Here is a 27,271-nt window from a genome sequence, read left to right as displayed (position 1 = left end):
GCACTAACATAAAATGATCAGGACAAATGACGCACATATTTCCCAAGTGTGTCCATTGGTTCTCCAGTACTGCGTTTCCACCAACACCATTTCAGTGTGGGTTCTCAGGCCTGTGACCATTCTGGAAATGTAGACTGTTGAGATCTCTAGCCCTGAAGCACTGCTGGTCTTTAAAAGAACACAGAAAATACCTGCACCAATACTGTGATCTGCCATGCTTGTTTTCAGGCTTGTTACAGTGAGGTAAACAACACATCGCAGCACTGCCATAATTCATTCCTCGGGTCTGTGGAAACGTGCCTGGATCCAGACAGGTGCCTGGCAAGTTTGTTTACCAGGGAGCAAGCTCCAAATTCTTGTGGAAAAGCAGTGCCAGAGGGTTAAACTGGGAAGTTTCTAGTAATCCATGAAGAAAACACCTTCAATGTTTAATTAGGATTGTAGGCATACTCTGGCACTCCAGGATTGCATTTGCTGACTTTTTGTCTGCACAGTTCTGTTCCTGCTGGCATACATGATAGTTATTACCTTTTCTAATCATACATACCTGAATCCACTCATCTGCTTTTACTTCTGCTGCATTCAAGTCCTCCTGGGATGTTCCTACTTACGAGTTGACAAGTTGTAATCGCAATATCTGGTGCGTTCAAGTCACTTTTAAAAAAGATAAATTGCAGTAGGGTTTGTTAACTCACCAAGTGCAAACAATTTGCGTCAGTTGTATTTTGTCTCTGACAACCTTCAGGACCTGGCTTTGCATCTAATGCTACCTACTGATCTATTTATGATAAGATATATAATGGTGATGGTATATATACAGTATTCCTCTGTTATAGATCAGTGATTTGTTCATGTTTCTCAATGACAAACCCACAATTCAAATCAGAGGTTAGATTTTTTTAAATTTTAAAACAGCTCATAACCAACAAAAAACAGCTTAAACCTGCTCAGCAAAAAAACAGCTTAAACCAGCTCATGACCAACTAGGACCAGCTTAAACCAGCTCATGACCATCAAGAACCAGCTTAAACCAGCTCAGAACCAACAAGAACCAGCTTAAACCAGCTCATGACCATCAAGAAAAGCTTAAACAGCTCATGATTATTAGGAGCTTGCTTAAAACAACTCATGGCCGACAAGAACCAGCTTACACTAGTTTAGGACCAACAAGAAAAGGTTTAAACCAGCTCATGACCAACAAGAACCAGCGTAAATCAGCTCAAGACCAACAACAAAGAGCTTAAACTAGTTCATAACCATCAAGAACCAGCTTAAACCAGCTCATGACCAACCAGGACCAGCTTATACCAGCTCATGACCATCAATAACCAGCTTAAACCAGCTCATGACCAACCAGGACCAGCATAAACCAGCTCATGAACAGCAAGAACCAGCTTAATCCAGCTCATAAACAGCAATAACCAGGTTAAACCAGCTCATGAACAGCAAGAACCAGCTTAATCCAGCTCATGAACAGCAAGCACCAGGTTAAACCAGCTCATGAACAGCAAGAACCAGCTTAATCCAGCTCATGAACAGCAAGAACCAGCTTAAACCAGCTCATGACCAACCAGGACCAGCTTAAACCAGCTCAGGGCCAACAAGAACCAGCTTAAACCAGCTAATAACCATCAAGAGCCAAGCCAACTTAAAACAGCTCAACAGCACCAACAAGAACCAACTCATGAGCAGCAAGAACCAGCTTAAACCAGCTCAGGACCAACAAGAAAAAGCTGAAACTAGCTTATGAACATCAAGAACCAACTTAAACCAGCTCAGAACCAACAAGAACCAGCTTAAACCAGCTCATGACCATCAAGAAAAGCTTAAACAGCTCATGATTATTAGCAGCTTGCTTAAAACAACTCATGGCCGACAAGAACCAGCTTACACTAGCTCAGGACCAACAAGAAAAGGTTTAAACCAGCTCATGACCAACAAGAACCAGCTTAAATCAGCTCAAGACCAACAACAAAGAGCTTAAACCAGTTCATAACCATGAATATCCAGCTCATGATCATCAAAAGCCAGCCTAAAACAGCTCATGACCATTAAGAACCAACTTAAACCAGCTCATAACCAACAAAAAACAGCTTAAACCAGCTCAGCAAGAAACAAATTAAACCAGCTCATGACCATCAAGAACCAGCGCAAAACAGCTAATGAACAGGAAGAACCAGCCTAAACCAGCTCATGACCAACAAGAAAAAGCTTAAACCAGCTCATGATCATCAAGAGCCAGCCTAAAACAGCTCATGACCATTAAGAACCGACTTAAACCAGCTCATAACCAACAAAAACCAGCTTTAACCAGCTCAGCAAGAACCAAGTTAAACTAGCTCATGACCATCAAGAACCAGCTTAAACCAGCTCATGAACAGTAAGAACCAGCTTAAACCAGCTCATGAACAGCAAAGCAAGGACCAGCCTAAACCAGCTCATGACCAACAAGAAAAAGCTTAAGCCAGCTCATGATCATCAAGAGCCAGCCTAAAACAGCTCATGATCATTAAGAACCGACTTAAACCAGCTCATAACCAACAAAACCCAGCTTTAACCAGCTCAGCAAGAACCAGGTTAAACTAGCTCATGACCATCAAGAACCAGCTTAAACCAGCTCATGAACAGCAAGAACCAGTTTAAACCAGCTCATGAACAGCAAGAACCAGCCTAAACCAGCCCATGACCAACAAGAAAAAGCTTAAGCCAGCTCATGATCATCAAGAGCCAGCCTAAAACAGCTCATGATCATTAAGAACCGACTTAAACCAGCTCAGAACCAACAAAAACCAGCTTTAACCAGCTCAGCAAGAACCAAGTTAAACTAGCTCATGACCATCAAGAACCAGCTTAAACCAGCTCATGAACAGCAAGAACCAGCCTAAACCAGCTCATGACCAACAAGAAAAAGCTTAAACCAGCTCATGATCATCAAGAGCCAGCCTAAAACAGCTCATGACCATTAAGAACCGACTTAAACCAGCTCAGAACCAACAAGAACCACCTGAAACCAGCTCATAACCAGCTTTAACCAGGAGCCATGTGTCAAAACCTACCTGACCAGCATATCACAGTCTATACATCCCACCAGTGCGAACCTGCACTATCTTTATCTCACAGTTCTCTCCACAATTGCCACAACTTGAGATTTTCACCTTTACATGTAGGCATATCTTAAGTTAATCTTATTTGTCTTTGCCTTGAAAATAGCTTTGATGCAATCCATAGTTTCTTCCTTTGCTCATTTGGGTTCATAGACCACTGCTTAGTATTTGGAAGACTTCCAGTAAGACCAAGTAAGGATTAACCCAAACGACAAGCCACTACAGCTGCTTGATGTACTGTACGAACGTCATTAGATCTGCAAATGTTTCTCTCAATCGATGAACATAGAAGAAAAGAAACAGTGCTCCCCCGATACTCCACACAATAAAGACAAATATATGAAGTCAGTATAATCCAGATGTCAGAAAGAGCAACATTACACAGTGTACTTAGGAATTACACAGACCTTTAGTGTCATATGAAATGTGGTAATTAACTGAATTGAATTGCCAAATGACAGAGCTATGAATCCTGTCAGCTAAAATTGTTGCCAATAAATGCAGTCTGACCTATACTTGGAAAGTAAAGAAGACGGCCTTTGATGAAATAAATGGGAACATCGCCTCTGCAAAAGGTTGAAAATGAGTACCTCACACCTATTAATTCTGTGCGTAACCTTTAAATGCATACCCAGGCCAATTATGGTTTTGACACATTGCAGACTACTTGGAACATTGTTCTCGATGAGAAGTGACTGGAGAGGCGAGACTAAAGTGAGGAAAAGATGTTTTTAAACCTGTCGATCAAACGGGGACCCAATGGATAACTTTCAAAATAGATTTACCACAGAATGACCTTTACACACATTGTTCAGCCTTTAAAACAGACCAAGAAAGCTCCATTCTCTTCGTCTTGGCTAACGCTGAGTCTTCGTCAATAGTTGTGTTTCTATCCAAAGATTTCAGTTAAAGGTAAACGTGTAAAGCCACATAAAACAAAACAAAAATATGATATATATGTGGTGTTCAGCAGCTAATCAGCCGGAATCAGCAGGTGAAGTGACTGCAAGCAGCGAGACCTAGCTGTCACCCAAGTGGCCACGCCCTTAATTATGCAGACTAAATATAACTTAATATAAGCAAAACAAACGAGTTATAAAGAAATTCACCCCCTCACATTTGTCATGAAGGGTAAAATTAGCTATATACACCCAAATATTTTTGTACTAGGCTAAAAACACCCTTTTTCTGCTGTAAAGTCGGTCATTATAACAGTGGGCTCAATAGAAATGTGCTCTATTATGGAGCCAGGACTAGCAGAATTTCGATGAATTGAAGTTTGACTTCCGTATTAGCTTCAGGAGGGAGAGCCGGATGTTGAGGTTTGGTCAGCCCTAACTTCAGACACACCCTCTGGCAAGCGTTGACGCTGAAGCTTCATGTGAATCAGGCGTTAGGGTTGAAGATCTGGAAAATAGCAGCCGCCAGTATAATTTACAACTAGTGGGACTTCCAGAAAAAAATCGAGGAAGATTCATTCTTTGGCATGAATGATTTATCATGACCAAAACAACATTTTAAATGTTTTACAACGTGGTCAGTGCATTAATTCATTCATCCCATACCCAAGTTCCAATAGAAAAGTCAATTGCCATATATAAATTGGCTTTATGCATCTGTTAAAACAAAATCTGATGACTTTTCTTGATGAGATTGCTGGAATTTATTCGGCAAATGTGTTTCTATCATAATTTATGTCTATTTTTGTTTATATCAAAAACATTTATCCTACTTACTTGTGTATAAACATTATGTATGCGCTTTTTAAAAATGTATGCACATCTTGCCATTAAGCCATTTCTATGCGATGCACATAAAAATAGGTGGATTATCAATGCTAATGATGGCGATTTATGTTTCTGCCTCTGGGTTCTGGAGTAATCTGCAGCTGTTGTTTACAGTAAACATGAAAAGAAAGATCACATAATCACAGAGGGCTAATTTTTAAGGGGACTAATTAGGCGATTATAAATTTGGGTGTTGACAGGCTTAGTTCATCAAAGATTTTTTTATGGCGGCCAAGATGAAAGACAAACAGGGTGCAGAACTGCCTATAGTTAGCAAGTGTTAACTGCACATGAATTAGTGTGTTTTGGGTAGATGAAACAATTAGTGCTCTGTTGGTGCTCTCGTTGATGATTTATGGTTGTGAGAATGTGTACATTTAAGTATGTCAAGGCTACTGCAGTTCAGTTCATGGGTCAACCCGACCCTCGCAGCTGGCAAGATAAGCTGGGTTGGTGATGGCAAACAGAGATATGTGAACAGGAGAGAAGACATCACAGGTTAAAGGTCATTTTCTTGATGGTTTGTGGCTCTAAAGTTACTTTAGGATATTTCATGCTGTCATTCCTGCACACGTTTCGATGGTGTGGAATGTTTGCTGTCCATTAAAGCACAAAATATAAGGTTGATGTACTTGCGGTTTATTTTCTCTTGGGTAGTTATATTGTGTACTTTGGTACAAATATGTCAGGATGTAGATATTTCATATATAGGTTACTAATCCTTAAAACTTCTAGTTTAAAAACCCATTGGTTTTAAAGAGATTAGTTGACTTTACTGTAAAAGTGAGTAAACCCATTGCTTTTAAAGTGATTAGTTGACTTTACTTTAATAAAGTGAGTAAACCCATTGCTTTTAAAGTGATTAGTTGACTTTACCATACTAAAGTGAGTAAACCTGGTACTTTTAAAGTGATTAATTGGCTTTACTTAAATAAAGTGAGTAAACCCATTGCTTTTAAAGTGATTAGTTGACTTTACTTTAATAAGTGAGTAAACCTGGTACTTTTAAAGGGATTAGTTGACTTTACTTAAATAAAGTGAGTAAACCCATTGCTTTTAAAGTGATTAGTTGGCTTTACTTTAATAAAGTGAGTAAACCCATTGCTTTTAAAGCGATTAGTTGACTTTACTTTAATAAAGTGAGTAAATCCATTGCTTTTAAAGCGATTAGTTGACTTTACTTTAATAAAGTGAGTAAACCCATTGCTTTTAAAGCGATTAGTTGACTTTACTTTAATAAAGTGAGTAAACCCATTGCTTTTAAAGTGATTAGTTGACTTTACTTTAATAAAGTGAGTAAATCCATTGCTTTTAAAGCGATTAGTTGACTTTACTTTAATAAAGTGAGTAAACCCATTGCTTTTAAAGCTATTAGTTGACTTTACTTTAATAAAGTGAGTAAACTTATTGCTTTTACAGCTATTAGTTGGCTTTACTTTAATAAAGTGAGTAAACCCATTGCTTTTAAAGCGATTAGTTGACTTTACTTTAATAAAGTGAGTAAATCCATTGCTTTTAAAGCGATTAGTTGACTTTACTTTAATAAAGTGAGTAAACCCATTGCTTTTAAAGCTATTAGTTAGCTTTACTTAAATAAAGTGAGTAAACCCATTGCTTTTAAAGCGATTAGTTGACTTTACTTAAATAAAGTGAGTAAACCCATTGCTTTTAAAGCTATTAGTTGGCTTTACTTAAATAAAGTGAGTAAATCCATTGCTTTTAAAGTGATTAGTTGACTTTACTTTAATAAAGTGAGTAAACTTGGTACTTTTAAAGTGATTAGTTGGCTTTACTTTAATAAAGTGAGTAAACCCATTGCTTTTAAAGTGATTAGTTGGCTTTACTTTAATAAAGTGAGTAAACCCATTGCTTTTAAAGTGATTAGTTGGCTTTACTTTAATAAAGTGAGTAAACCCATTGCTTTTAAAGTGATTAGTTGGCTTTACTTTAATAAAGTGAGTAAACTTGGTACTTTTAAAGCGATTAGTTGACTTTACTTTAATAAAGTGAGTAAATCCATTGCTTTTAAAGTGATTAGTTGACTTTACTTTAATAAAGTGAGTAAACCCATTGCTTTTAAAGTGATTAGTTGACTTTACTTTAATAAAGTGAGTAAACTTGGTACTTTTAAAGTGATTAGTTGGCTTTACTTTAATAAAGTGAGTAAACCCATTGCTTTTAAAGTGATTAGTTGGCTTTACTTTAATAAAGTGAGTAAACCCATTGCTTTTAAAGTGATTAGTTGGCTTTACTTTAATAAAGTGAGTAAACCCATTGCTTTTTAAGCGATTAGTTGGCTTTACTTTAATAAAGTGAGTAAATCCATTGCTTTTAAAGTGATTAGTTGACTTTACTTTAATAAAGTGAGTAAATCCATTGCTTTTAAAGCGATTAGTTGACTTTACTTTAATAAAGTGAGTAAATCCATTGATTTTTAAGCGATTAGTTGACTTTACTTTAATAAAGTGAGTAAACCCATTGCTTTTAAAGCGATTAGTTGACTTTACTTTAATAAAGTGAGTAAACACATTGCTTTTAAAGTGATTAGTTGACTTTACTTTAATAAAGTGAGTAAACCCATTGCTTTTAAAGCGATTAGTTGACTTTAATAAAGTGAGTAAACACATTGCTTTTAAAGTGATTAGTTGACTTTACTTTAATAAAGTGAGTAAATCCATTGCTTTTTAAGCGATTAGTTGACTTTACTTTAATAAAGTGAGTAAACTTGGTACTTTTAAAGTGATTAGTTGGCTTTACTTTAATACAGTGAGTAAACCCATTGCTTTTAAAGTGATTAGTTGACTTTACTTTAATAAAGTGAGTAAACCCATTGCTTTTAAAGTGATTAGTTGACTTTACTTTAATAAAGTGAGTAAACCCATTGCTTTTAAAGTGATTAGTTGACTTTACTTTAATAAAGTGAGTAAACCCATTGCTTTTAAAGTGATTAGTTGGCTCTACTTAAATAAAGTGAGTAAACCCATTGCCTAAAAATTATTAAGTGAATTAAATATGTGCATAATTATAAAAATGAGTTAAGTCAACTTAACTATTCCAAGTTGCAAAGGATTTACCCAATTTTTAAAGTAAACTTAACTTGCTTTTAAAGAAACAGGTTCCCTCACGTTTTAAAGTAAAGTAACTAAGCGTGATTTACAGTGTATATTATTGAAAGAGCACCAGTATTTTACAACATTAAACATTTTTAGGTTAGAATCAATAAGGTCACACTTTATTTTAAGGTATTATTAATAAACAACTTAAACATGTCTTATTTGCTGCTAATTATTTGTTATATTTTGATATAGTTTGATTTAGTTATTGGGTGGGATTAGGAATATAGAAACAGATCATGCCAAATATAAACTAATCCTATTACTAATAGATACTTAGATCTTAATAATAGATACCAGATCTTAATAATAGACAGGTAATGACCCACTAGTTAACAGTGGGAATTTATACCAACAATAATTACATCATTATAACAGAGTAGGAGTGATTTAAAATCATTCATACCATAATATAATCATTTGGTCACCCTTGAATGAGTATACACATATATTTCACACACACACACACACACACACACACACACACACACACACACACACACACACACACACACACACACACACACACACACACACACACACACACACACACACTCCAGAAGACAGATGAAGCTTTAATGGGCTGTCTGTGCTGTAATTTGCAATCTTTATCTTTTCAGTAGAGCCTGCTCTCCAAAGGCTCATGGAACTGTGAATATTGAAGCTCTTTTCATTTACTGCGAGATGAATGAACCACAGCTGAACATTCAGACCGCCACAGACTGGGTCCAAGATCCTCTGAGGAATGAAAAACAGATGTTGAGAGAATATATAATGAGAGCTGATGATCTTAGGCAGACACTTTGCATTGGTTGAGAGGTGTCTTCCTTCACTTCTGCCTTTCACCAAATTGCAGACTGTATGTATTCTTCCATACTGATAATGTAGTTGTGGTCTGAAAAAAGCTTAGATGGTTTAAAGCAGTGTTTCTCAACCACGTTCCTGGCCGACCACCAGCTCTGCACATTTTTCGTGTCTCCTTAACCAAACACACCTGATTCAGATCATCCGCTCATTAGCAGAGACTGAAAGACCTGTAATAGGTGTGACGGACAGAGGAGACATACAAAACCTGGAGTGCCGGTGGTCCTCCTCACGTGGTTGAGAATCACCGGTTGAAAAGGAACACTCCACAGTTTTGGAAATAGGCTCATTTTACAGCACCCTTAGAGATTGAAAATGAGTTTATCGTGAACACTTTTAGCTTAGCTTAGCATAAATCATTGAATCAGATTAGACCATTAGCATTTCACTCAAAAATGACCAAAGAGTTAAGATAATATTCTGTAGGTACATCCTGTAGCTAACTAAAACCTATTAAAAATGAAAAGTTGGACTAAGAACTATACTCTAACTCTTATTCCAGATAAATAATCAATATTAAAATTAACGAAACTCTGGCCATTTTAAGTAAAATGCTAATGGCAACCCAGGCTAATTCTGATTACGTACCCCTGTAAACATTTCTGGAGAGTGCCAAATACATCCAAGTAGCTACGTTTTTTATTTTTTTGTACTTTTTGTTTTCGCGAATCCACCAGAGGGCGCTGTGTACGCTTTTTCAGATCTCAATTTCTCTCGCGAGTGCCATTCATGCCTGTTGTTCTCACGTAATCCACCAGAGGCTGCTGTCGACTGACTGACTGACCGACCAACTGACCCATCCTCCTCTTTTCCAAAACCCAACCAATAGTGTTTCCAAAAGCATTGATTGACCAGATTTTTACCACGCTTTCAGATTTTAACACATTCTCACCCTGTTATTTACTTGTTTGTTTTATTTTTTGGGTTTTATCTTTGTCTCACCTGTTTTTATGGAACCGTTATTTCCCAGACTCAAACCCTATCATCGTGGTCAACTCCGCTCCATGTCTCAAGTACACGGCAAGCCACTGAACAAACTGGTAACAGTGGATAAGTTGTCCATCCAGAGGTAAGCGGTCAGCTGCTAGCGGGAAAAGGAACAGCCTCATACCGCCCCATAGCGTTCATTTTAAAGACAATCTGCAGCCATACATACCTCTGGCTACATAATTAGAGATCTCCAGAAATGTATATAGGGCTCCGTTTTCAGAATGAGCCAATGTTAATCATTAATCATTTTAAATTCTTTTAATCATTTTATTTTCTTGTGTCTTTCATTCTTGTTTATGTAAAGCCCTTTGAATAACCATTGTGTATGAAATGTGCTGTATAAATAAACTTGCCTTGCCTTGCTGGCTAATGCTCATATCCAGTTTAATGATCTATGTTAAGCTAAAAGTGCTCAGCCAGACAGGTAGATCAACTGAATGAGTTCAAAAAATGTAAAACTCAGGTATTTAACTCTGGATGAGTTGTTAAAAAGCCTTTTCTTACTCCTTTTAGTAATCAATACTAATGAAGAGCAAAAACTAACCCAGGCTCATTGTAAATACGTACCCCTGTCTACATTTCTGGAGAGTGTGAAATATGTAGCCAGAATAAATCATTTCTTCTTTAAAATGAACGCTATCAGGCGGTTTGACACTGCCAACAGCTTCTGTTAGTTTTAGCGCTACCAGCTGACCGTTTACTTCTGTATGGACGGCTTTATTAATGTTACCAGTTTGCTCAGTAGCTCAAGTAGTTATCGCTGCAGATCGGAGACCTTCAAGTAGGAGGGATTACACGCAATTAGGTTGGGTGACCTCCAAGTGGGAGGGACTTAAAGCACAAGTAGGCTGGGTTTAAGCGGTGTAGGTGGAGTAGACATTAATAAAACACAACAGGTTTCTGTGAGGATGGGTTTAGGGTTGGGTTTAGGTGTAGACGTTAATAAAACACATTAGGTTACTGTAAGGTTGGGTTTAGGGCTGGGTGTACACATTCATAAAGCTCAATATTGAACTTTAAATAGGGATAAATAAATAAAATCTTAGGCGACGCAGTGGCACAGTAAGTAGTGTCGCCTCACAGCAAGAAGGTTGCTGGTTGCTGGATCATTTGGCGTTTCTATGTGGAGTTTGCATGTTCTCCCTGCGTTCGCATGGGTTTCCTCCGGGTGCTCCGGTTTCCCCCACAAGTCCAAAGACATGCGGTACAGGTGAATTGGGTAAGCTAAATTGGGTAAGCTAAATTGTTCGTAGTGTATGAGTGTGAAAGAGTGTGTGTGGATGTTTCCCAGAGATGGGTTGCGGCTGGAAGGGCATCCACTGCGTAAAAAAAAAAAATGTGCTGGATAACTTGGCGGTTTATTTAGCTGTGGCGACCCCGGATTAATAAAGGGACTAAGCCGAAAAGAAAATTACTGAATGAATAAAAACTCCAGGTTTGCACAGCCCACTTGGACCTCGAAGGCCCACCCACTTGGAGCTGGCTCCGACCTTCATTTATACCCTTCTCCAGTAGCTTGCCGTGTACGTAAGTGGACTTGTGACATGGAACGGAGTTGACCACGATGACGGTGTTTGAGTCTAATGAAGAACGGTTCTAGAAACCAGGTAAAACAAAAACAAAAAATAAATAAATAAATAAACAACAGGCTGAAAATGTGGTGAAATCACGTGGCTGCGATGGCTTTTCTTTTTCTAGATTGCTAATGAAAACACTATCGGTTGGGTTTAGAGAAGGGGGTGGGTGGGTAGGTCAGTCGACAGCAAGTTGGCCTGGTCGGCTGAAGTGAGAGTGCGCCCTCTGGTGGAACCCGCAAGAGGAATTTGTCAACATCAAAAAGTGTACACAGCGACCTCTGGTGCATTTCCAAAAACAAAAACTGCAAGCAGACGTACCTCCGGTTGGGTACGGACCAGGGTAAGTATCCATAATGAGCTTGGGTTGTCAAAAGCATTTAAAGAATACCATTTGATAGTTAGAACTTCCAGATTAGCTTGCTGTTTATTATTACACAATTCACAATGGCTCCAGACAATGTCAGACATTTTTTCGAGGCTTTTGTTTAAACTGCACGTAAAGCATCACACTGAAATATAGTCAGCCATCCATGACAGGACTTTTTTTTTTTTTTTTGAACTGGTTGTCATTAAATACAAACAGTTTGGTCAACACTTGTGTGATAAAGTACATGATGACGAAAGACACAAGTCATGATGCATAATACCTCTTAGCAAGCTTGCATATCTATGGCACATCACATTTGGCACCATGTTGTGGAATGTTTAGGTGATTTTCTTTGTTTCACAAAGCTTCTGTTTTAAGGAAAGAGCCCTCGTAGTTCAGTCAATGCCGATATAAAGCTGCCATGATTCAGTGCTGTGGTTTTACAAATAATAGATGAGTAACACCAGTTTTAACTGGATTTAAAAGGATCTATAAGGCGTTCTGGTATTATATATCTGCAGTATTTGTCAAGATTAAATACTCTATATTTTTTGCTATTTAAATAGATATATTGATGCATTCTTAAATTAAATTTACTACCACAGAAATATTTGTATAGCAAACTTTTCTTTGGACTGCACCGTACATAAAAAAATAACAGGTCACCATAAATAATAGTACTAACACATTCAGACAATAATAACATCATAGTTTCTTGGTGTCATGATTTCTCTTTAAATAGCTCTTGCGAAGAAGTGCCCAGCAATCAGTTATCGTCTCTGTCACAGTGCATTACTCTGAAGATTCATTCGCGACCAGAGATTTCACAGAAGAGTTCACTCTTCTTCCTCCGGTTTAAGTCTGTCCGGCAGCAGAAACGCTCAGCAAGAGTCAATTCTTGGTCCCTTTGAGTTGTCAATGACGAGAGAAGGACTTACACAACAAAGGAAAGATTGCACAGCTAAGACAGAAAAAGCAGGAGTGTACTAATAAGACAGACACAACACGTCTTGAGTGCTTCTAAGGCAGTGTTTCCCAACCCTGTTCCCGAAGGGACTCCAACATGTTAACCTTTTCCTAATCAAACACACCTGAATCAACTCATCAGAACATTTGTAGAAACTCCAAAACTTGAAGGTTATAGATAAGGGAGACATCCCAAATATGTACTGTTGGTGTGCCTCCAGGAGTAGCGTTGGGAATCACTGTTCTAAGGGTCAAAGTTCACACAAATACAATGCTTCATTGGACACAAGAAGTCAAAGCTAAGTTCCGGAGGATTACGTTTCTCGTGTCCATTTACCTCGCTTTCTTCATCTCTTTCAGTTTCTTTCTTCCTAATTCAGGTCCACCATTTCTGGTTTATTCCATAAGTATCTGGCTATCGACAGCCACATCCCTCCACCACCATGTCTTGGTAGTTTTTTAACACCACACGTTCCTCCTGGTCCAGAAAGAGTAGAGCGATTGGGCTGAGAGCTGTAGGGACGCAGCATGGTCGCGGCACGGCTCCGTTTACAGAGCTGACTAGCGTCTGCACCATGGCATGGCTTGATGAATTCATATGGTCAGCCAGTGGGAAGCGGCACTCTCCGAGGCAAAAGAAAGCATCGTAACCAGATGGAGCTATGATCCATTTATTCCAGCCGACATCTTTGAAGTCCACGTACAGCGGGTGCCGACGACAACGAGCGCGGGAGAGTCTTTTGAGTTTTGCGGCCCTCCTGTTGTTTCGTTTCACTCGCCTTTCATTCCAGTCAGAGCCCTGACCCCTATCACCCTTAAACCTGGTCCATCTGCTCCTGCTTCGGCTGCTTTTACGCTTATTGAGATTCACAAAAGGCTCGCTGCGGCCATCGTGACTGTAGGTCACTAATAAAGGCCTTTGCCTTTCCCAAGTAGGCCCGTCCTGCAATGTGGATCTGCGTACTCGCAAATGTCTGTCTTTAGGAAGAGTACTGCTGCTGTTATTATCAGGAATAACATCCAGGATAAAAGACAGGCTTCCTGACGTCTTGGATAAATTCTGAAACACTTCTCTATCCAGGGGAAAGGTTTCCCAGAGTTGGGCACTCTTCCTGTCTCTGGTCAGTTGACGTGAATGGAGCAGAATGGGTTTTGATGAAGGGTCATGGTTGGAAAGGTAAAGACTGGCCACGTGAGAACCTCCACTTGACCCTTCATGGAGTAGACGTAACTCTGCGGACACCACACTTTCTTCTGAAGGAATGGAGGACAGGTTGAAGCCTATGTGGATGCCGTCCACTGTGGTCTTCTGCTCTTCTGGAAGACTCGGAGTCGGAGAATCTGAATGGAAAAAAGAAAGCTCTTAAGTTGTAAAATGCTTGCATTTCATCATGTTCACTGCAAAAAAATGTGTTTTATAATTAGAGCTTTTGCCTTTTTTCTAGTCTAAGTTAGAAAGGTCCGACCCTTCCTATCTGAACATGCAGCTCAACTCCTTGTTCAAGCTCTTGTTCTCTCCAGACTGGACTATTGCAACTCTCTACTAGCCGGGCTCCCAGCTAACTCTATCAAACCTCTTCAGATGCTTCAGAACGCAGCAGCACGAGTGGTCTTTAATGAAGCTGAAAGAGCACATGTCACTCCGCTGCTCATCCGTTTGCACTGGCTGCCAGTTGCTGCTCGCATCAAATTCGATGTTTGCTTACAAAGTGACTTCTGGTTTTCTCTTATCTGCTCTCACTTCTGCAGATGTATGCGCCCTCCAGTAACTTACATTCTGTGAATGAACCTCGCCTCAAGGTTCCATCTCAAAGAGGGAAGAAATCACTTTCCCGAACGCTCGCGTTCAATCTGCCCAGTTGGTGGAATGAACTCCCGAACTGCATCAGAACGGCAGAGTCACTCGCTGTCTTCAAGAAACGACTAAAAAATCAACTATTTAGTCTCCACTTCACTTCCTAATCTGCAATTGCCTCTCTGGTTCTACCGCTAACTCTTCTACAAAAAATAAAAAAGCTCTTATAGTTGTGTAAATTGCTTCCTTGTCCTCATTTGTAAGTCGCTTTGGATAAAAGCGTCTGCTAAATGACTCAATGTAAATGTACATCTAATCTAAAAATTCTTAAATCAAGAAGCATTTTCTAGACAATTAAAATATTGTCTTGTTTTCAGGAAAAGTTAAGTGAGATTTTTCTTAAAACAAACAAAATAATCTTGTGTCTCTCTTTATTTTGATGGTCCGTTTGTTGAATTTAAGTTACATTGCATCTAATTGCCAACTAATTCTCATTAGATCCAGTGTGCTCAATCCTGTTCCTGGAGATCGACCTTCCTGCAGATTTCAGTTGCAACCCTTATCAAACACACCTGCCTGTATTTATCAAGTGCTGTTCAAGTCCTAATTAATTGGTTCAGGTGTGTTGACCAGGGTTGGACCTGAACTTTGCAGGAAGGTAGATCTCCAAGAACAGGGTTGAGCAGCCCTACATTAGATTATCAGTAGACTCTTAGGTTGGAGTTAGGGTTAGTGCAAGTCAGGCATGTCCAAACTCAGTCCTGGAGGGCTGGTGTCCGGCTGAATTTAGCTCTAACTTGCTTCAAAACACCTGCAGGAAGTTTCTAGTATATCTACAAAGAGCTTGATTATCTGGTTCATGTGTGTTCGATTAGGGTTGGAGCTAAACTCTCCAGGACACCGGCCCTCCAGGACTGAGTTTGGACACCACTGGTGTAAGTTGACATTACACCAGTTAAATGTCTGTATTAACACATATTAAGCAGACAGTCTACTAATACTCAAATAGACCATCAAAATAAAGTGTTACCTAATCTTGTGTTTAGTTTAGAATATGATTATTTTGCTAACCCACTGGCAGATCATTTTGCTTGTTTGAAAGAAAAACTCGCTTAATTTTGGCTCGTTATTTCTGAAAAACATACAATCATCTTTAATTTACAAGAAAAAGCTTCTTGGTTTAAGAAATATATATATATATATATATATATATATATATATATATATATATATATATATATATATATATATATATATATATATGGAATAAAAAAAAGACAAAACCTCTAAGAAAGAAACACAATTTTGCAAAGGCATCAGTGTGCTACTAAACAATAAATGCACATAATTTGCTTAGAGCAGCTTTGAAAATAAGTTGATTTGCTTTTTAACCTGTTCCAAGGTGCCAACAATATCTTCAAGATATCTGAAAAACTAGTATCGCTTTATTTAGATGGTCCCTTTAACATATTTTGTTGGTTTTAAGTTACTATGTAACAACATCGCTGCTGGAAAATCCAGCTTAAACCAGCCTAGGCTGGTTCGCTGGTTTTAGCTGGTCGACCAACCTGGTTTTAGAGGGGTTTTGGCCACTTCCAGGCTGGTTTCTAGCCATTTCAGCCTGGTCTTAGCTGGTCAGGCTGGGAGATGACCAGCTAAAACCAGCTTGACCAGCCTAGCCAAGCTGGAAGTCCAGCCAAAACCAGCTTTGTCCAGCTTAAACCAGGCTGGTCAAGTTGGTTTTAGCTGGATTTAGCTGGTCATTTTCCATCCTGACCAGCTAAGATCAGGCTGGAAATGGCTGGAAACCAGCCTGGAAATGGCCAAAACCCCTCTAAAACCAGCCTGGTCAACCAGCTAAAACCATGCAATCAGCCTAGGCTGGTTTGAGCTGGATTTTCCAGCAGGGATGCCAAATAATTCTCATTAGAGTATTGGTAGACTGCAATGTTAGGATTAGTTTAAGTTAACATGTACTTGCAATGTTTCTTATAGTCAGGAGAATGTCTGTTGGTGGGGCAGTGCCAACAGATTTAAAAGTATACTGGATGGGCAAACTCTTTCCTCAAGGGCCGGTGTCTCTGCAGTAATCAAACACACCTGAACAAGCTAATTTGTGTCTTCAATATCGCTACAGGCAGGTGTGCTTTAGTAGGGTTGAAGCTAAACTCTGCAGGACACCGGCTCTACAGGACCAGGTTTGCCCATCCCTGCTTTAAGCATACTGACACTTTAATAAAAATTAGGTGGCATGTAGTTGCAATACAACTTGGTCAACATAATGTGCAATAAGGACCACCGAAATAAAGTGATATGAAAATATTGAATGCACAGGTATCATATCCTGGCACCTACAGAAGGTTAAATAACCTCCTCACATCTCTGTGCTGTGCTTGTGGTAAATTAAGGCCCAATCCCAATTCTATTTTCGTAAAAATCTTCTTTCAAAGGGCTATTCACCCGTTCCCCTTAGCCCTAAGCCTTCAAGCTTAAGAGAATTGGGACGCCCCTACTGCTTGGCGTGAATGCGCAAAACGAGAGGTAGATGTAAGTGGAAGGGCTAAGTGGTAGAATTGGGATTGGGCCTGAATTAGTTTGACTACCAAGGGAAATCTGTGTTCTCCATGACCTAGGTACCCAGTCCTGTTCCTGGAGATCTACCTTTCTGCAGAGTTCAGCTCCAACCCTGATCAAACACAACTAAACAAAATAAGTAGGACCCGAAGGAGCACTTGGTAATTAAATACAGGTGGGTTCGATCAAAGTTGCATCAGAGCTGGACTTTGCTGGAAGGTAGATCTCCAGGAACCAGGATTGGGCACTCCTGACTGTGCAATAACTGCTCATGCTGTACCTGTGTGGTGAAAGCATCGGACTGTGTTGGCTCCTTGCACATGCTTTGAGGGGTAACTAAATTCTGGGTCCTCGATGAGATGGTACTGTTGAGTGTGGAATCGATACAAGTCCAGAAGATACTGGGGAACTTGTGCCTCTGTACTGGGGTTGGGGTGCGACTGTAAGCCCAGGCGGGTTAGCAGGAGGTTCTGGATGGTATGGGCCAAACTAGGCTCCAGAAGGCTGTCCAGCTTTCCATGAGTCTGACTGGGACCCTCCTGGTGACCTGATGAGGCTTGAGGTAGCAGCAGGATCATCAGAACCAGTAGGCTAGCAGGGAACATGTTGGACCTGCGGAAAGAGAGGTAAAAGAAGAGGTGCCACTTTTAGTAGTAGTAGTAGTTTAGTAGTAGTAGTAGCACACAATATTTCGTTAAAATGAGCTGAAACAACACAGTTCTTGAGTGTGTTTTGGTGACAACAAGTAAAAAGTTATTGGTGACACAGTGGCACAGTTCGCATGGTTAGCACTGTTACCTCACATCAAGAAGGTCGCTAGTTCGAGTCCTGGGTGGGACAGTTGGCATTTCTGTGTGGAGTTTGCATGTTCTCCCTGTGTTGGCGTGGGTTTCCCGCAGGTGCTCTGGTTTCCCCCACAGTCAAAACACATGCACTATAGGTGAATTGGCATGTTCTCCCTGTGTTGGCGTGGGTTTCCTTCAGGTTCTCCGGTTTCCCCCACAGTCAAAAGACATGCACTATGGGTGAATTGGACTTGAACCAGTGACCTTCCTGCTGTGAGACGACAGTGCTAACCACTGAGCCAGTGTAATAATTATGTTTTTGTAGATTAAAGACTCAAACCCTGGTTTAGACAACATAACATTTCTAAACTTATGTCCTAGTTTAGTTGGTGCCTATATATCTTTTCTTCTTCTTTAGCACTTTATCTTTAATATTTCCTATATGTTGATGTATGTTTGCTGCATACAAAGGTAAGGAACTATGACTGTGTGTTTTTGTTGTTGATTTAACAGTATATTTTGTTTTGGAGACGGTAATCGCGGAAACAGTGTCATAAGGGAACTGAAGTACTTTCACAGAGATTATGGCCTGTGGTGTTTGATTTAGAGGTCTACAATAAGCCTGTTAGACCAATTCATTAAGTCTGCGTCTCTTCGGTTGATTTAACTGACAAATGAGAGTAACCCAGGACATCCAGCACTGCTGCACTGTTCTTGAAAATCACACGGCTAACTTACATGCTAATTTGTATTGCGTAATGCTAGGCAACATTGCGCAGCATTACGTTACATAATGTAATTCGCAGATTATCAAAGTAGTTTGGTCATTAAAGGATGGCTCATAATGAAACTAGATTCAATATAATATTCAGCAACTTGAGTTGTGCTTTATGTGTTGTTGATGCTGCGCTGCTGCCAGTGACGCAGCGACTGGTTGTCATTTGTATATCTAAAACAGCTGCCAGAAAATAATCACTGGGTTAAAAGTTTACAGATTCTGTCTGCACACTGATGTTTACGGCAGCTTAAAGTAAATCACCTTTCAAATGTAATTTGAGACTGGGATATTTAGTGCTGGCATGATTTATTGCAGTTTTTTTCATACATTAGCTTAGCATATACATAATATGAAGAAGATTAGTAGCTTTCAAAGATAAAACGAAAGAGAGAAAATGTACTTTCATTTTAGTGATGTGAATTTTGGATCTTTGAGTCTTGTTCAGTGAGATGAACAAATCTTTCTGCTTCCAAACTCATCTACAACTACACCAAACGTTGATCACACTACAAACAAGTCAAAACTAGAATGCTATAAGAAAAAGAAAATAATCATTTGCTGTTTACCTGGTCTTTTGTCTATGATTATGTCAGCTCACCTCTTCTGGCATGTCTTCAAATTTGAGTGGTCTGTTCACATCACTCAGACAGTCTCATATAAGCTTGACCAATGCACACAGTCTGAGCCAAAATGAGCCATGATTAGTTCACCTTTCGAGTCTTCATCACTTGACAGCATGTAAAGAGAGATGACTCGAACTTGAGGACTCGAGGAATCAGATCTCTTCCTTGCTCTAAATGCATATGATTGGCTTCAGTCTTTCACGTGATGAACGAACGACTCAAACTGAGGACTCGAGAAATAAACTGATCAAATCTTATTCCGGCTCTAAATGCATATGATTGATTTCAGTCGTATACATGATGAACGAATGACTCAACCCGAGAACTCAAGAGATGAACGGATCAGATCTCTTCCTTGCTCTGAATGCATATGATTGGCTTCAGTCTTTCACGTGATAAATAAAGGACTCAAACTGAGAACTCGAGAGATCAACGGATAAAATCTTATTCCGGCTCTAAATGCATATGATTGATTTCAGTCGTATACATGATGAACAAACGACTCAACCCGACAACTCGAGAGATGAACGGATCAGATCTCTTCCTTGCTCTAAATGCATATGATTGGCTCCAGTCTTTCACGTGATGAACGAACAACTCAAACTGAGGACTCGAGAGATGAACGAATCAGATCTCTTCCTTGCTCTAAATGCATTTGATTGGCTTTAGTCTTTCACACGATGACTCAAACTCGATAAAGGACTCAGAAAAGGAACAAAACCTCTAATTCTACCAATGGCTCTCCAAGAGAACTCATCGATCTCAAGTCATACAAAAGATTCAATCAAAATGAACTAGTTGTTCAAGAACGACCCATCACTACTTCAATTGTTCTTTGATATCACAATCAACAACTTGGAAGAGACACTCAAAAATCGTACAACTTGGCCTTAATTTCTGGCCCAATCTACATCCCAGCTGTGCAAAAGAAAGGCTGCGTCCGAAATCACACACTTTCATGCTATATAGTACACTAAAACAGTATGCGAGTCAAGGAGTATGTCCAAATATAGAATTTATAGAATTCGAAAAACACCATGCAAGAAGTTTCTTGATGGCTTAATACTGCTGGATAGATTCTGAAGTGTGCATCTGATGCATGCTATGCTATCCCATGATGCACCGCAAGAGAATTTATTAATGGGAGTGAAGGGAGGCAACTGACGGAGGTAGGTCACGTTATCATGACAAAGTGAAGTTTATTCATAAACTAATTTCGAGAGGATCACGTGCTTATGATTTATCACGGCTGGTCTCTAATTTGCTAATCAGTATCTTCCAATCATTCGAGACCTAAGCTACTATAAATAACCACAGTTTTTAATTCACTTTATCTTCGTTTGGAAGAAACCCCCCTCCTCCCCTATTCTCCTCCTTTACCTCTGATTGGGCGGCACGGCGGCCCAGTGGTTAGCACTGCAAGCCCCACAGAAAGAACACCGCCAGCCCTGGCCCCCCAGGACCGGTGGGTGTTTCTGTGAGGAGTTTGTGTGTTCTCCTCGTGTCCGCGTGGGTTTTCCCCGGGTTCTCCGGTTTCCTTCCACCATCCAAAGACATTCAATATACATAAAAACCAAGCATTTATATAACCCTTGTGTTCCCTTAGCTACTGCAGCAGGGGAGTTCTGAGATCCACCGAGCTCAGGCTCCCCTCTCGCTCTGCCAACGGGAGGAAGCCCCGGACTCGAGGAGTCCTTGAGCTCGGGGCTCTCTCCCGGGACTGCATGCCAAACAAGCTTTTATAAATCATCAGCTAAACTCTTGAAATGGCGGATGCAGTACGTCCGAGTTCCATTCATACTACTCACATTCACACTATATAGAACGTACGGTCAAGTAGTAAATTCAAATTGAAATACAGTATCTACTAGTAGTAGCTAATTTTGGACGCAGCCAAAGTCTTTTTTCCTTCATCTGCTGCACTTAATTTCCATCTTTGCAGTAATAGCTAATCATTACAAGCTGTCATCCATGACAAGATCTTCAAAGGCTTACAGTAGTGAACTATTATTCCTGGTGCAAACTCTAAACCCACTTAAACCTTCTTAAAGGCTTCTTTACAAATATGTTCATTGGTGGAGTTTGCATGCGGTATCAGGGGGCTAATTTGAGACCTTTGAAGGAAAAAAAAGCACTCTCAAATTAATATTTAGGTTAAATGCAAGATGGGATATTCACCGTACCTTTGGCCTGAAGCTTTGCTTTATCACTGTCAACACACACATTCAGCCTATTTTCACAAGCTGAGGGATGACTCTAAATTACATCTGTGGGTTCAGCGGCATCTCTGGCATATACAGTGTAGAGCTTAACTTGTATTTAACCTGGAATATTCCTTCGGCAAGATTCTGGGTGGTCTCGCGGAGGCCAGAAACACTTACATCTGAGGCGAACGAAATGCCCTTTTGATGTAGTATCTGCTCAAGTCAGGACTTGCTGAGCAGTGACTCCTCTGGGAGTTTTGGATTACCCTCAAGTACAGGTGTTAAACGCACTGGAAATGAGGCTGTGTCGTGTCCTCCCGCTGTCCTCTGCGTCTGTCCCTCACACTCATTCACCAAATCCTCAGAGGACACACAGGATGAGACAGTCCCCCACGCCCCCAGCATTCGGCAGTAAAGTAGATTAAGTGGCTTTTACCCGTCCACTCGATTGTTCCTCCCGGTGGGACCTCACAAAGGTGTAGCTTCCAGAATCCTAAATTCCGCCTCCCCACTAAAACTTCATTAGGCTTCTCCGCTTCTGTCTTCTTTCCCAAAACCGTCTGCATGTGTGTTATGCTTTCTGTTGTGATTGGATTTGACCTGAAACCACTTTCTCCACAGTGAGGGAGTAATCAGACAGAGGGGGCGGAAAGAGGCGTTTATTAGACCCCAGAACAGACGGCGAGGGGTGACCCCAGCAGAGGGAAGGTCAGCCAGACTCGTGCCATTACCAAAAGCAACGTGACCTGCAAACCACTTATCTCTTTCGGCGTTCTTTCCACATTTTCCCCCCTCCTATTTTTATTTTTCTTATCGGCTCTCTTCCTGTAAAACATGACTTCCAGAATTGATATATTGTTACACATTCTAGGAAAGGCCAGTGTGTCTCTCATGTTTCCCCCTTTGGATTTATCCAGAAGTCAGCAGCGCGGGGCTGTGGGGGTCATGGTGCCTCTGCTTGTTGCTGATTTATCCTCCACCGCTGTCTTTGTGTTTCACATTTCACTCCGTATACCGCAATCCCTCCACTCTCCTTTCCTGTTGTTTTTCCTTTCGTTCATTCCCTAGACTGTTTCTCACTGGCTTGCTCCCCCCTTCTTTATTCTGCCGTTTTTTTTTTCTGAAAGGAACACTCTAAAATAGGGGATCCCAAACGTTTAATTCCCAAAAATAGCAATGCCAGTAACTCCCCGCTATCATTGGAGGTGGTTATAAGTATACAAATATTACACACACACTGTAACCGGCCTGTGTACACAGGAGCATATTAACAACATAATAAAATCTAAAAGGTCTAACAACCTGTGTTTCATCATCACAGGCTCATTCTGAAAACGTAGCCCTATATACGTTTCTGGAGATTGCGAATTATGTAGCCAAAGAGGTATGTATGGCTGCATTTTGTCTTTAAAACGAATGCTACGGGGTGGAATGACGTCCGCTTCTGTATGAACGGCTTTCCCGCTGTTACCAGTTTGTCTAATTAACTCGTCATGTACGTTGGCGGACTTGAGACGCATAGAGGAGCTGAGCAGGGTTTAAGTCTGGGGAAGAACACTTCCAGAGAGCAACAAAAACAGAAGCCAAAAAATAAAATAAACAAGTAAATAACAGGGTGAGAATGTTGTAAAATCTGAAAACGTGGTAAAAATTAGGGCTTTTGTTTTTCTGGATTGCTTTTTAAAACTGTCGGTTTGGTTTTCGGAAAGTGGGTGGGCGCTGGTCAATCGGTGCTTTGAAAACACTATTGGTTGGGTTTGGGGAGGGAGGAGGGTGAGTCAGTCAATCAGTCAGTCGACAGCGGCCTCTATTGGATTTTCGTAAGAACAGAAGGCAAAAATGCAACTCACGAGAGAATTTTGAGAGCTGAAAAAGCGTACACAGCGCCCTCTGGTGGATTCGTGAAAACAAAAACTGCAAAAAAATTTGTATTTCGCAATCTCCAGAAATGTATATAGTGGTGTTATCAGAATGAGCCTGGGTTGATTTTTATAGTAGTTTATTGATTTGTTTAATTTCAGCATTAACCTCACCTAATGAGATGGGTTGGCACAATGCAGGTCTAGCAAATCGATTTAACAACGTTAAACTTTCCAAATTTGGCATCTATGTTCATTAAAAATGAATTGTAGCAGTCTCTAAAATTAAATTAAAAATGCACTTGATTGAAGCACAGCAAGTGCAATTTAGATTTAATTTTGGAGACCGCTACGATTCATTTTTAATGAACATGGATGCCAAAATTGGAAAGTTTAACGTTGTTAAATCGATCTGCTAGACCCAATACTATTGCTGTGTTGTAAACGTATGGTATTCATCCCAGCGGTCACAATCCAATGAAAAAAGACTGAAAAGCTAGTGGCTTTTTATTTACATGTTGTTGTTTTTATATAACTATTAACTACTATTTTATATCTTTTTAATTTATGGTTAAAATATGATCATTGTGATAATTTAACATAAATGATTTGATGTGGTTAGCACGATCGCCTCACAGCAAGAAAGCTGCTGGTTCTTGTCCCGGCTGAACCATTAGCATTTCTGTGTGGAGTTTGCATGTTCTCCCCATGTTGGCGCCCACAAGTCCAAACACATGTGGTGTAGGTGAATTGGGTAGGCTAAATTGGCTGTAGTGTGTGTGTGTGTGTGTGTGTGTGTGTGTGTGTGTGTGTGTGTGTGTGTGTGTGAATAAATGTGTGTGTATGTTTTCAAGTGATGGGTTGCAGTTGCAATGGCATCCGCTGTGTAAAACATATGCAGGATAAGTTGGTGGTTCATGCCACGGTGGCGACACCAGATTTATAATAGGGGATTAAGCTGAAAAGAAAATGAATAAATTATCGATTTGATTTTGGGCGTGCAGTGGGTAGCACGATCGCCTCACAGCAAGAAAGCTGCTGGTTCTTGTCCCGGCAGGACCAGCTGGCGATTCTGTGTGGAGTTTGCATGTTCTCCCCGTGCTGGCGTGGGTTTCCTCTGTGTGCTCCGGTTTAAACACATCTGCTATAGGGGAATTGAATAAGCTAAACTGGCAGTAGTGTATGTGTGTGAATGCAAGAGTGTATGGGTGTTTCCCGGTGTTGGGTTGCAGCTAGAAGGGCATCCGCTGTGTAAAACATATGCTGTATAAGTTGGTGGGTTTAATCTACTGTGGTGACCCTTGACTAATAAAGGGGCTAAGCCAAAAAGAAAATGATTGATTGATTTAAAGTCACCAATAGTGGGTCTTTGCGAACTACTGCTTTAAAACATGCTTCAGTTTTTATGGGTGCAAAGTGTACCCACACTTATTGTATGTTCCCCAAGTGATTCTTAAGTGGCCTAGTCACATGAGAAGTGTTCTGTTGCATATAGAGATGAAATCATTAATGTTTCTGGTAGCCCGCAGGGTGGTTTTATTAGGGTGTATTTGCAAAGAACTCTAATTTAACCCATCTGGACTGATTAAGAGATAATAACAACAGCCCAGACCTCAAATTGTGCTGCATAACATTCAGTAGACTCAGTGATTGTACACACACACACACACACACACACACACATACATACATGCACCCCACTGCTACAGACTGGAAAACACACTCCAGAGCTCATTGCTATATAAAACATACACACTTTTTCTATGCAGCTTGCCAAAGGTTCAGCTAAGAACAGACTAAAGCGGTCTCCAAGGATGAGTGGAGTAGACCAGACAAGACATTTCCTCCCAGAATCCTTCCCTAACCCCCACATAACATTCTGCTATCAATTTGACTGTCTCTAAACTCTCACACAATGCTGTATTATCATCTGGAAAAGGCTGAATGATGTCTTTTAGTTAGCGAAACATCATAACAATTAAAAAAAAAGTACATTTTCAAGCCCTGAAATGACACATCGCATATCACAACTTAGCTTGTCTGCCAGATTGTGTCTTTATGATTTATATTGGTAGCAAAGAACTTGTCTTTTTGTTTGCTGCACTGTACATTTGTACAGTGTACAGTCTCTTCCAGAAAGGTAGTTATCTTAGTTACTTTTGCCTTTGGTGGAAACTTTGACCTGCCTGTTTCACATGTTCTGAGGAAGCATCTCCGCTATGAATCTGTCATTGGGTTTGGTGAGCAATGCATGTGTATTAATAGCACGGATCAGACAGTTTGTTGAGAACAACCATAGGCTGGGTGGTTGGTTGAGGTTTTCAGTAAATTTAATGAGATTAGAACTCAGAAATTCCTAATCAGTAGTAAAGGTCTTGTTTTTCTACTATCTAAACATCGTCAAAACAAGATAGCTTGACCTGAGTAGTGGAGCTGTGATAAGACTAATTTACAACATGCTGCAAGCAAAGTTTACACAGTATGACCTGTACGTAAAATAAACTAAACCTATATTTGTTTCAGACCTGTTTGACTTTCTTTCTCCTGCTGAAGATGTTTGAAAGAAAGCTGTAACCATCGACTTCCATAGTATTTGCTTTTCCTACTATGGAAGTGAATGGTTACAGGTTCTCAGTTTCTTTAAAATATCTTCTTTTGTATTCACCCGAAGAAAGAAGCTTGACCAAATAATGAGTAATTTTTATCTTTTTAGGGTTGAGGTTATTTTATATAAGGGTGAGGTAAACAAACAAGTCAAGCAGACTGAAAAATATAATGAATTAGATTTAATCATTTTTTTAAGGTAAGTGGCTGCAAACAATTTAGCTCTTCTGTCAATTTATTTATTAATTTTAAATATTTTAAATGTTATAAATGTTTAAATATTTATGAAACAATGTTTAACAGAGCAAGGAATTTTTCACAGTATCTCCTATAATATTTTGTAACCTTATTTATTTTATTTTGGCTAGAATAAAAGCAGTTTTAAATTTTTTGAAACCCAGTTTAATGTCAATATTATTAGCCCCCTTAAGCAATATTTGTATTGGATTTTCTACAGAACAAACTGTTATACAATGACTTGCCTAATTACCCTAACTTTACTGTCATCATAACAAAGAGAAAGGAAATCAGTTATTAGAGATGAGTTATTAAAACTATTATGTTCCGACAAACAGAAAAAGGGGAATAAAATATAGAGGGGCTAATAATTCTGACTTTTAGTGCAAATTGTTTAAAATGATGGATTAGTTATAGTTTCACCCACGGCAGAAAATCTACTGCATGTTCCCAGCGTCAAGGTGTTGAATTGTGGTACTCACGTCCAGGTGAAGTGGGCGTTTTGCAGAGTCCATGGTTTGTCCAGCGTTACAGACCCGCTCCTCTCATTCGCCCCTGAGGACGGAGTGGACGTCTCCGGATGGATCTCTGGAATAACGGGAGCTTCTCCAGCTTGTCCTCAGGCTCTCATCTTGTTTGTGTTCTTGAAAAAAAAAATCCACCGGCTTGACTGGACGCCACTGTTATGCCAGGAGCAGCACTCAAAATAGCAGCTAAGAAGCAGAATGAAAAAGAGAGGAGGAGTTGTTGGAAGTTTTGTGCCGGGTAAATTCCCTCCTGTCCTCTTTGGCTTTGTAGCTGACTTTCTCCCTTCCTCTCTGAATCTGTCTGTACTTCTCTTTTGTGCTCTCCTCCCCTTTTTCCTCCCTCTCTCTCTTTTTCTCTCTCTCTCTTACCAGCTGGTAAACTCAGTTTAACTCTAATTGACTTTCCTGTCCATTCGGATCCTCCCTGATAGTGATGTCACTGATGCACCCTCCTTCCACCCTCCTCTGCAAACGTATGACACACACACACATACACACACAGGTTTGTTTTTGTCAT

General features: G+C 39.9%; 1 protein-coding gene across 1 annotated transcript; it reads right to left on the bottom strand.

Annotated features, from left to right (window-relative positions):
- Nucleotides 1–12,564: 12,564 nt before the first annotated feature.
- Nucleotides 12,565–26,774, bottom strand: bmp16 (bone morphogenetic protein 16). The gene is given in 3 exon segments (NM_001171776.1): nt 12,565–14,109; nt 17,418–17,749; nt 26,710–26,774. Coding segments are annotated over 2 exon segments (1,251 nt in total). The 5' UTR covers nt 17,743–17,749; nt 26,710–26,774; the 3' UTR covers nt 12,565–13,183.
- Nucleotides 26,775–27,271: the final 497 nt, after the last annotated feature.

The sequence above is a fragment of the Danio rerio genome, chromosome 18 (genome assembly GCF_049306965.1).
Source record: "Danio rerio strain Tuebingen ecotype United States chromosome 18, GRCz12tu, whole genome shotgun sequence".
NCBI classification, from domain to species: Eukaryota; Metazoa; Chordata; class Actinopteri; order Cypriniformes; family Danionidae; genus Danio; species Danio rerio.
The sequence above is the reverse complement of the archived record's forward strand: the minus strand, read 5'-3'. Positions and strand labels throughout refer to the sequence as shown.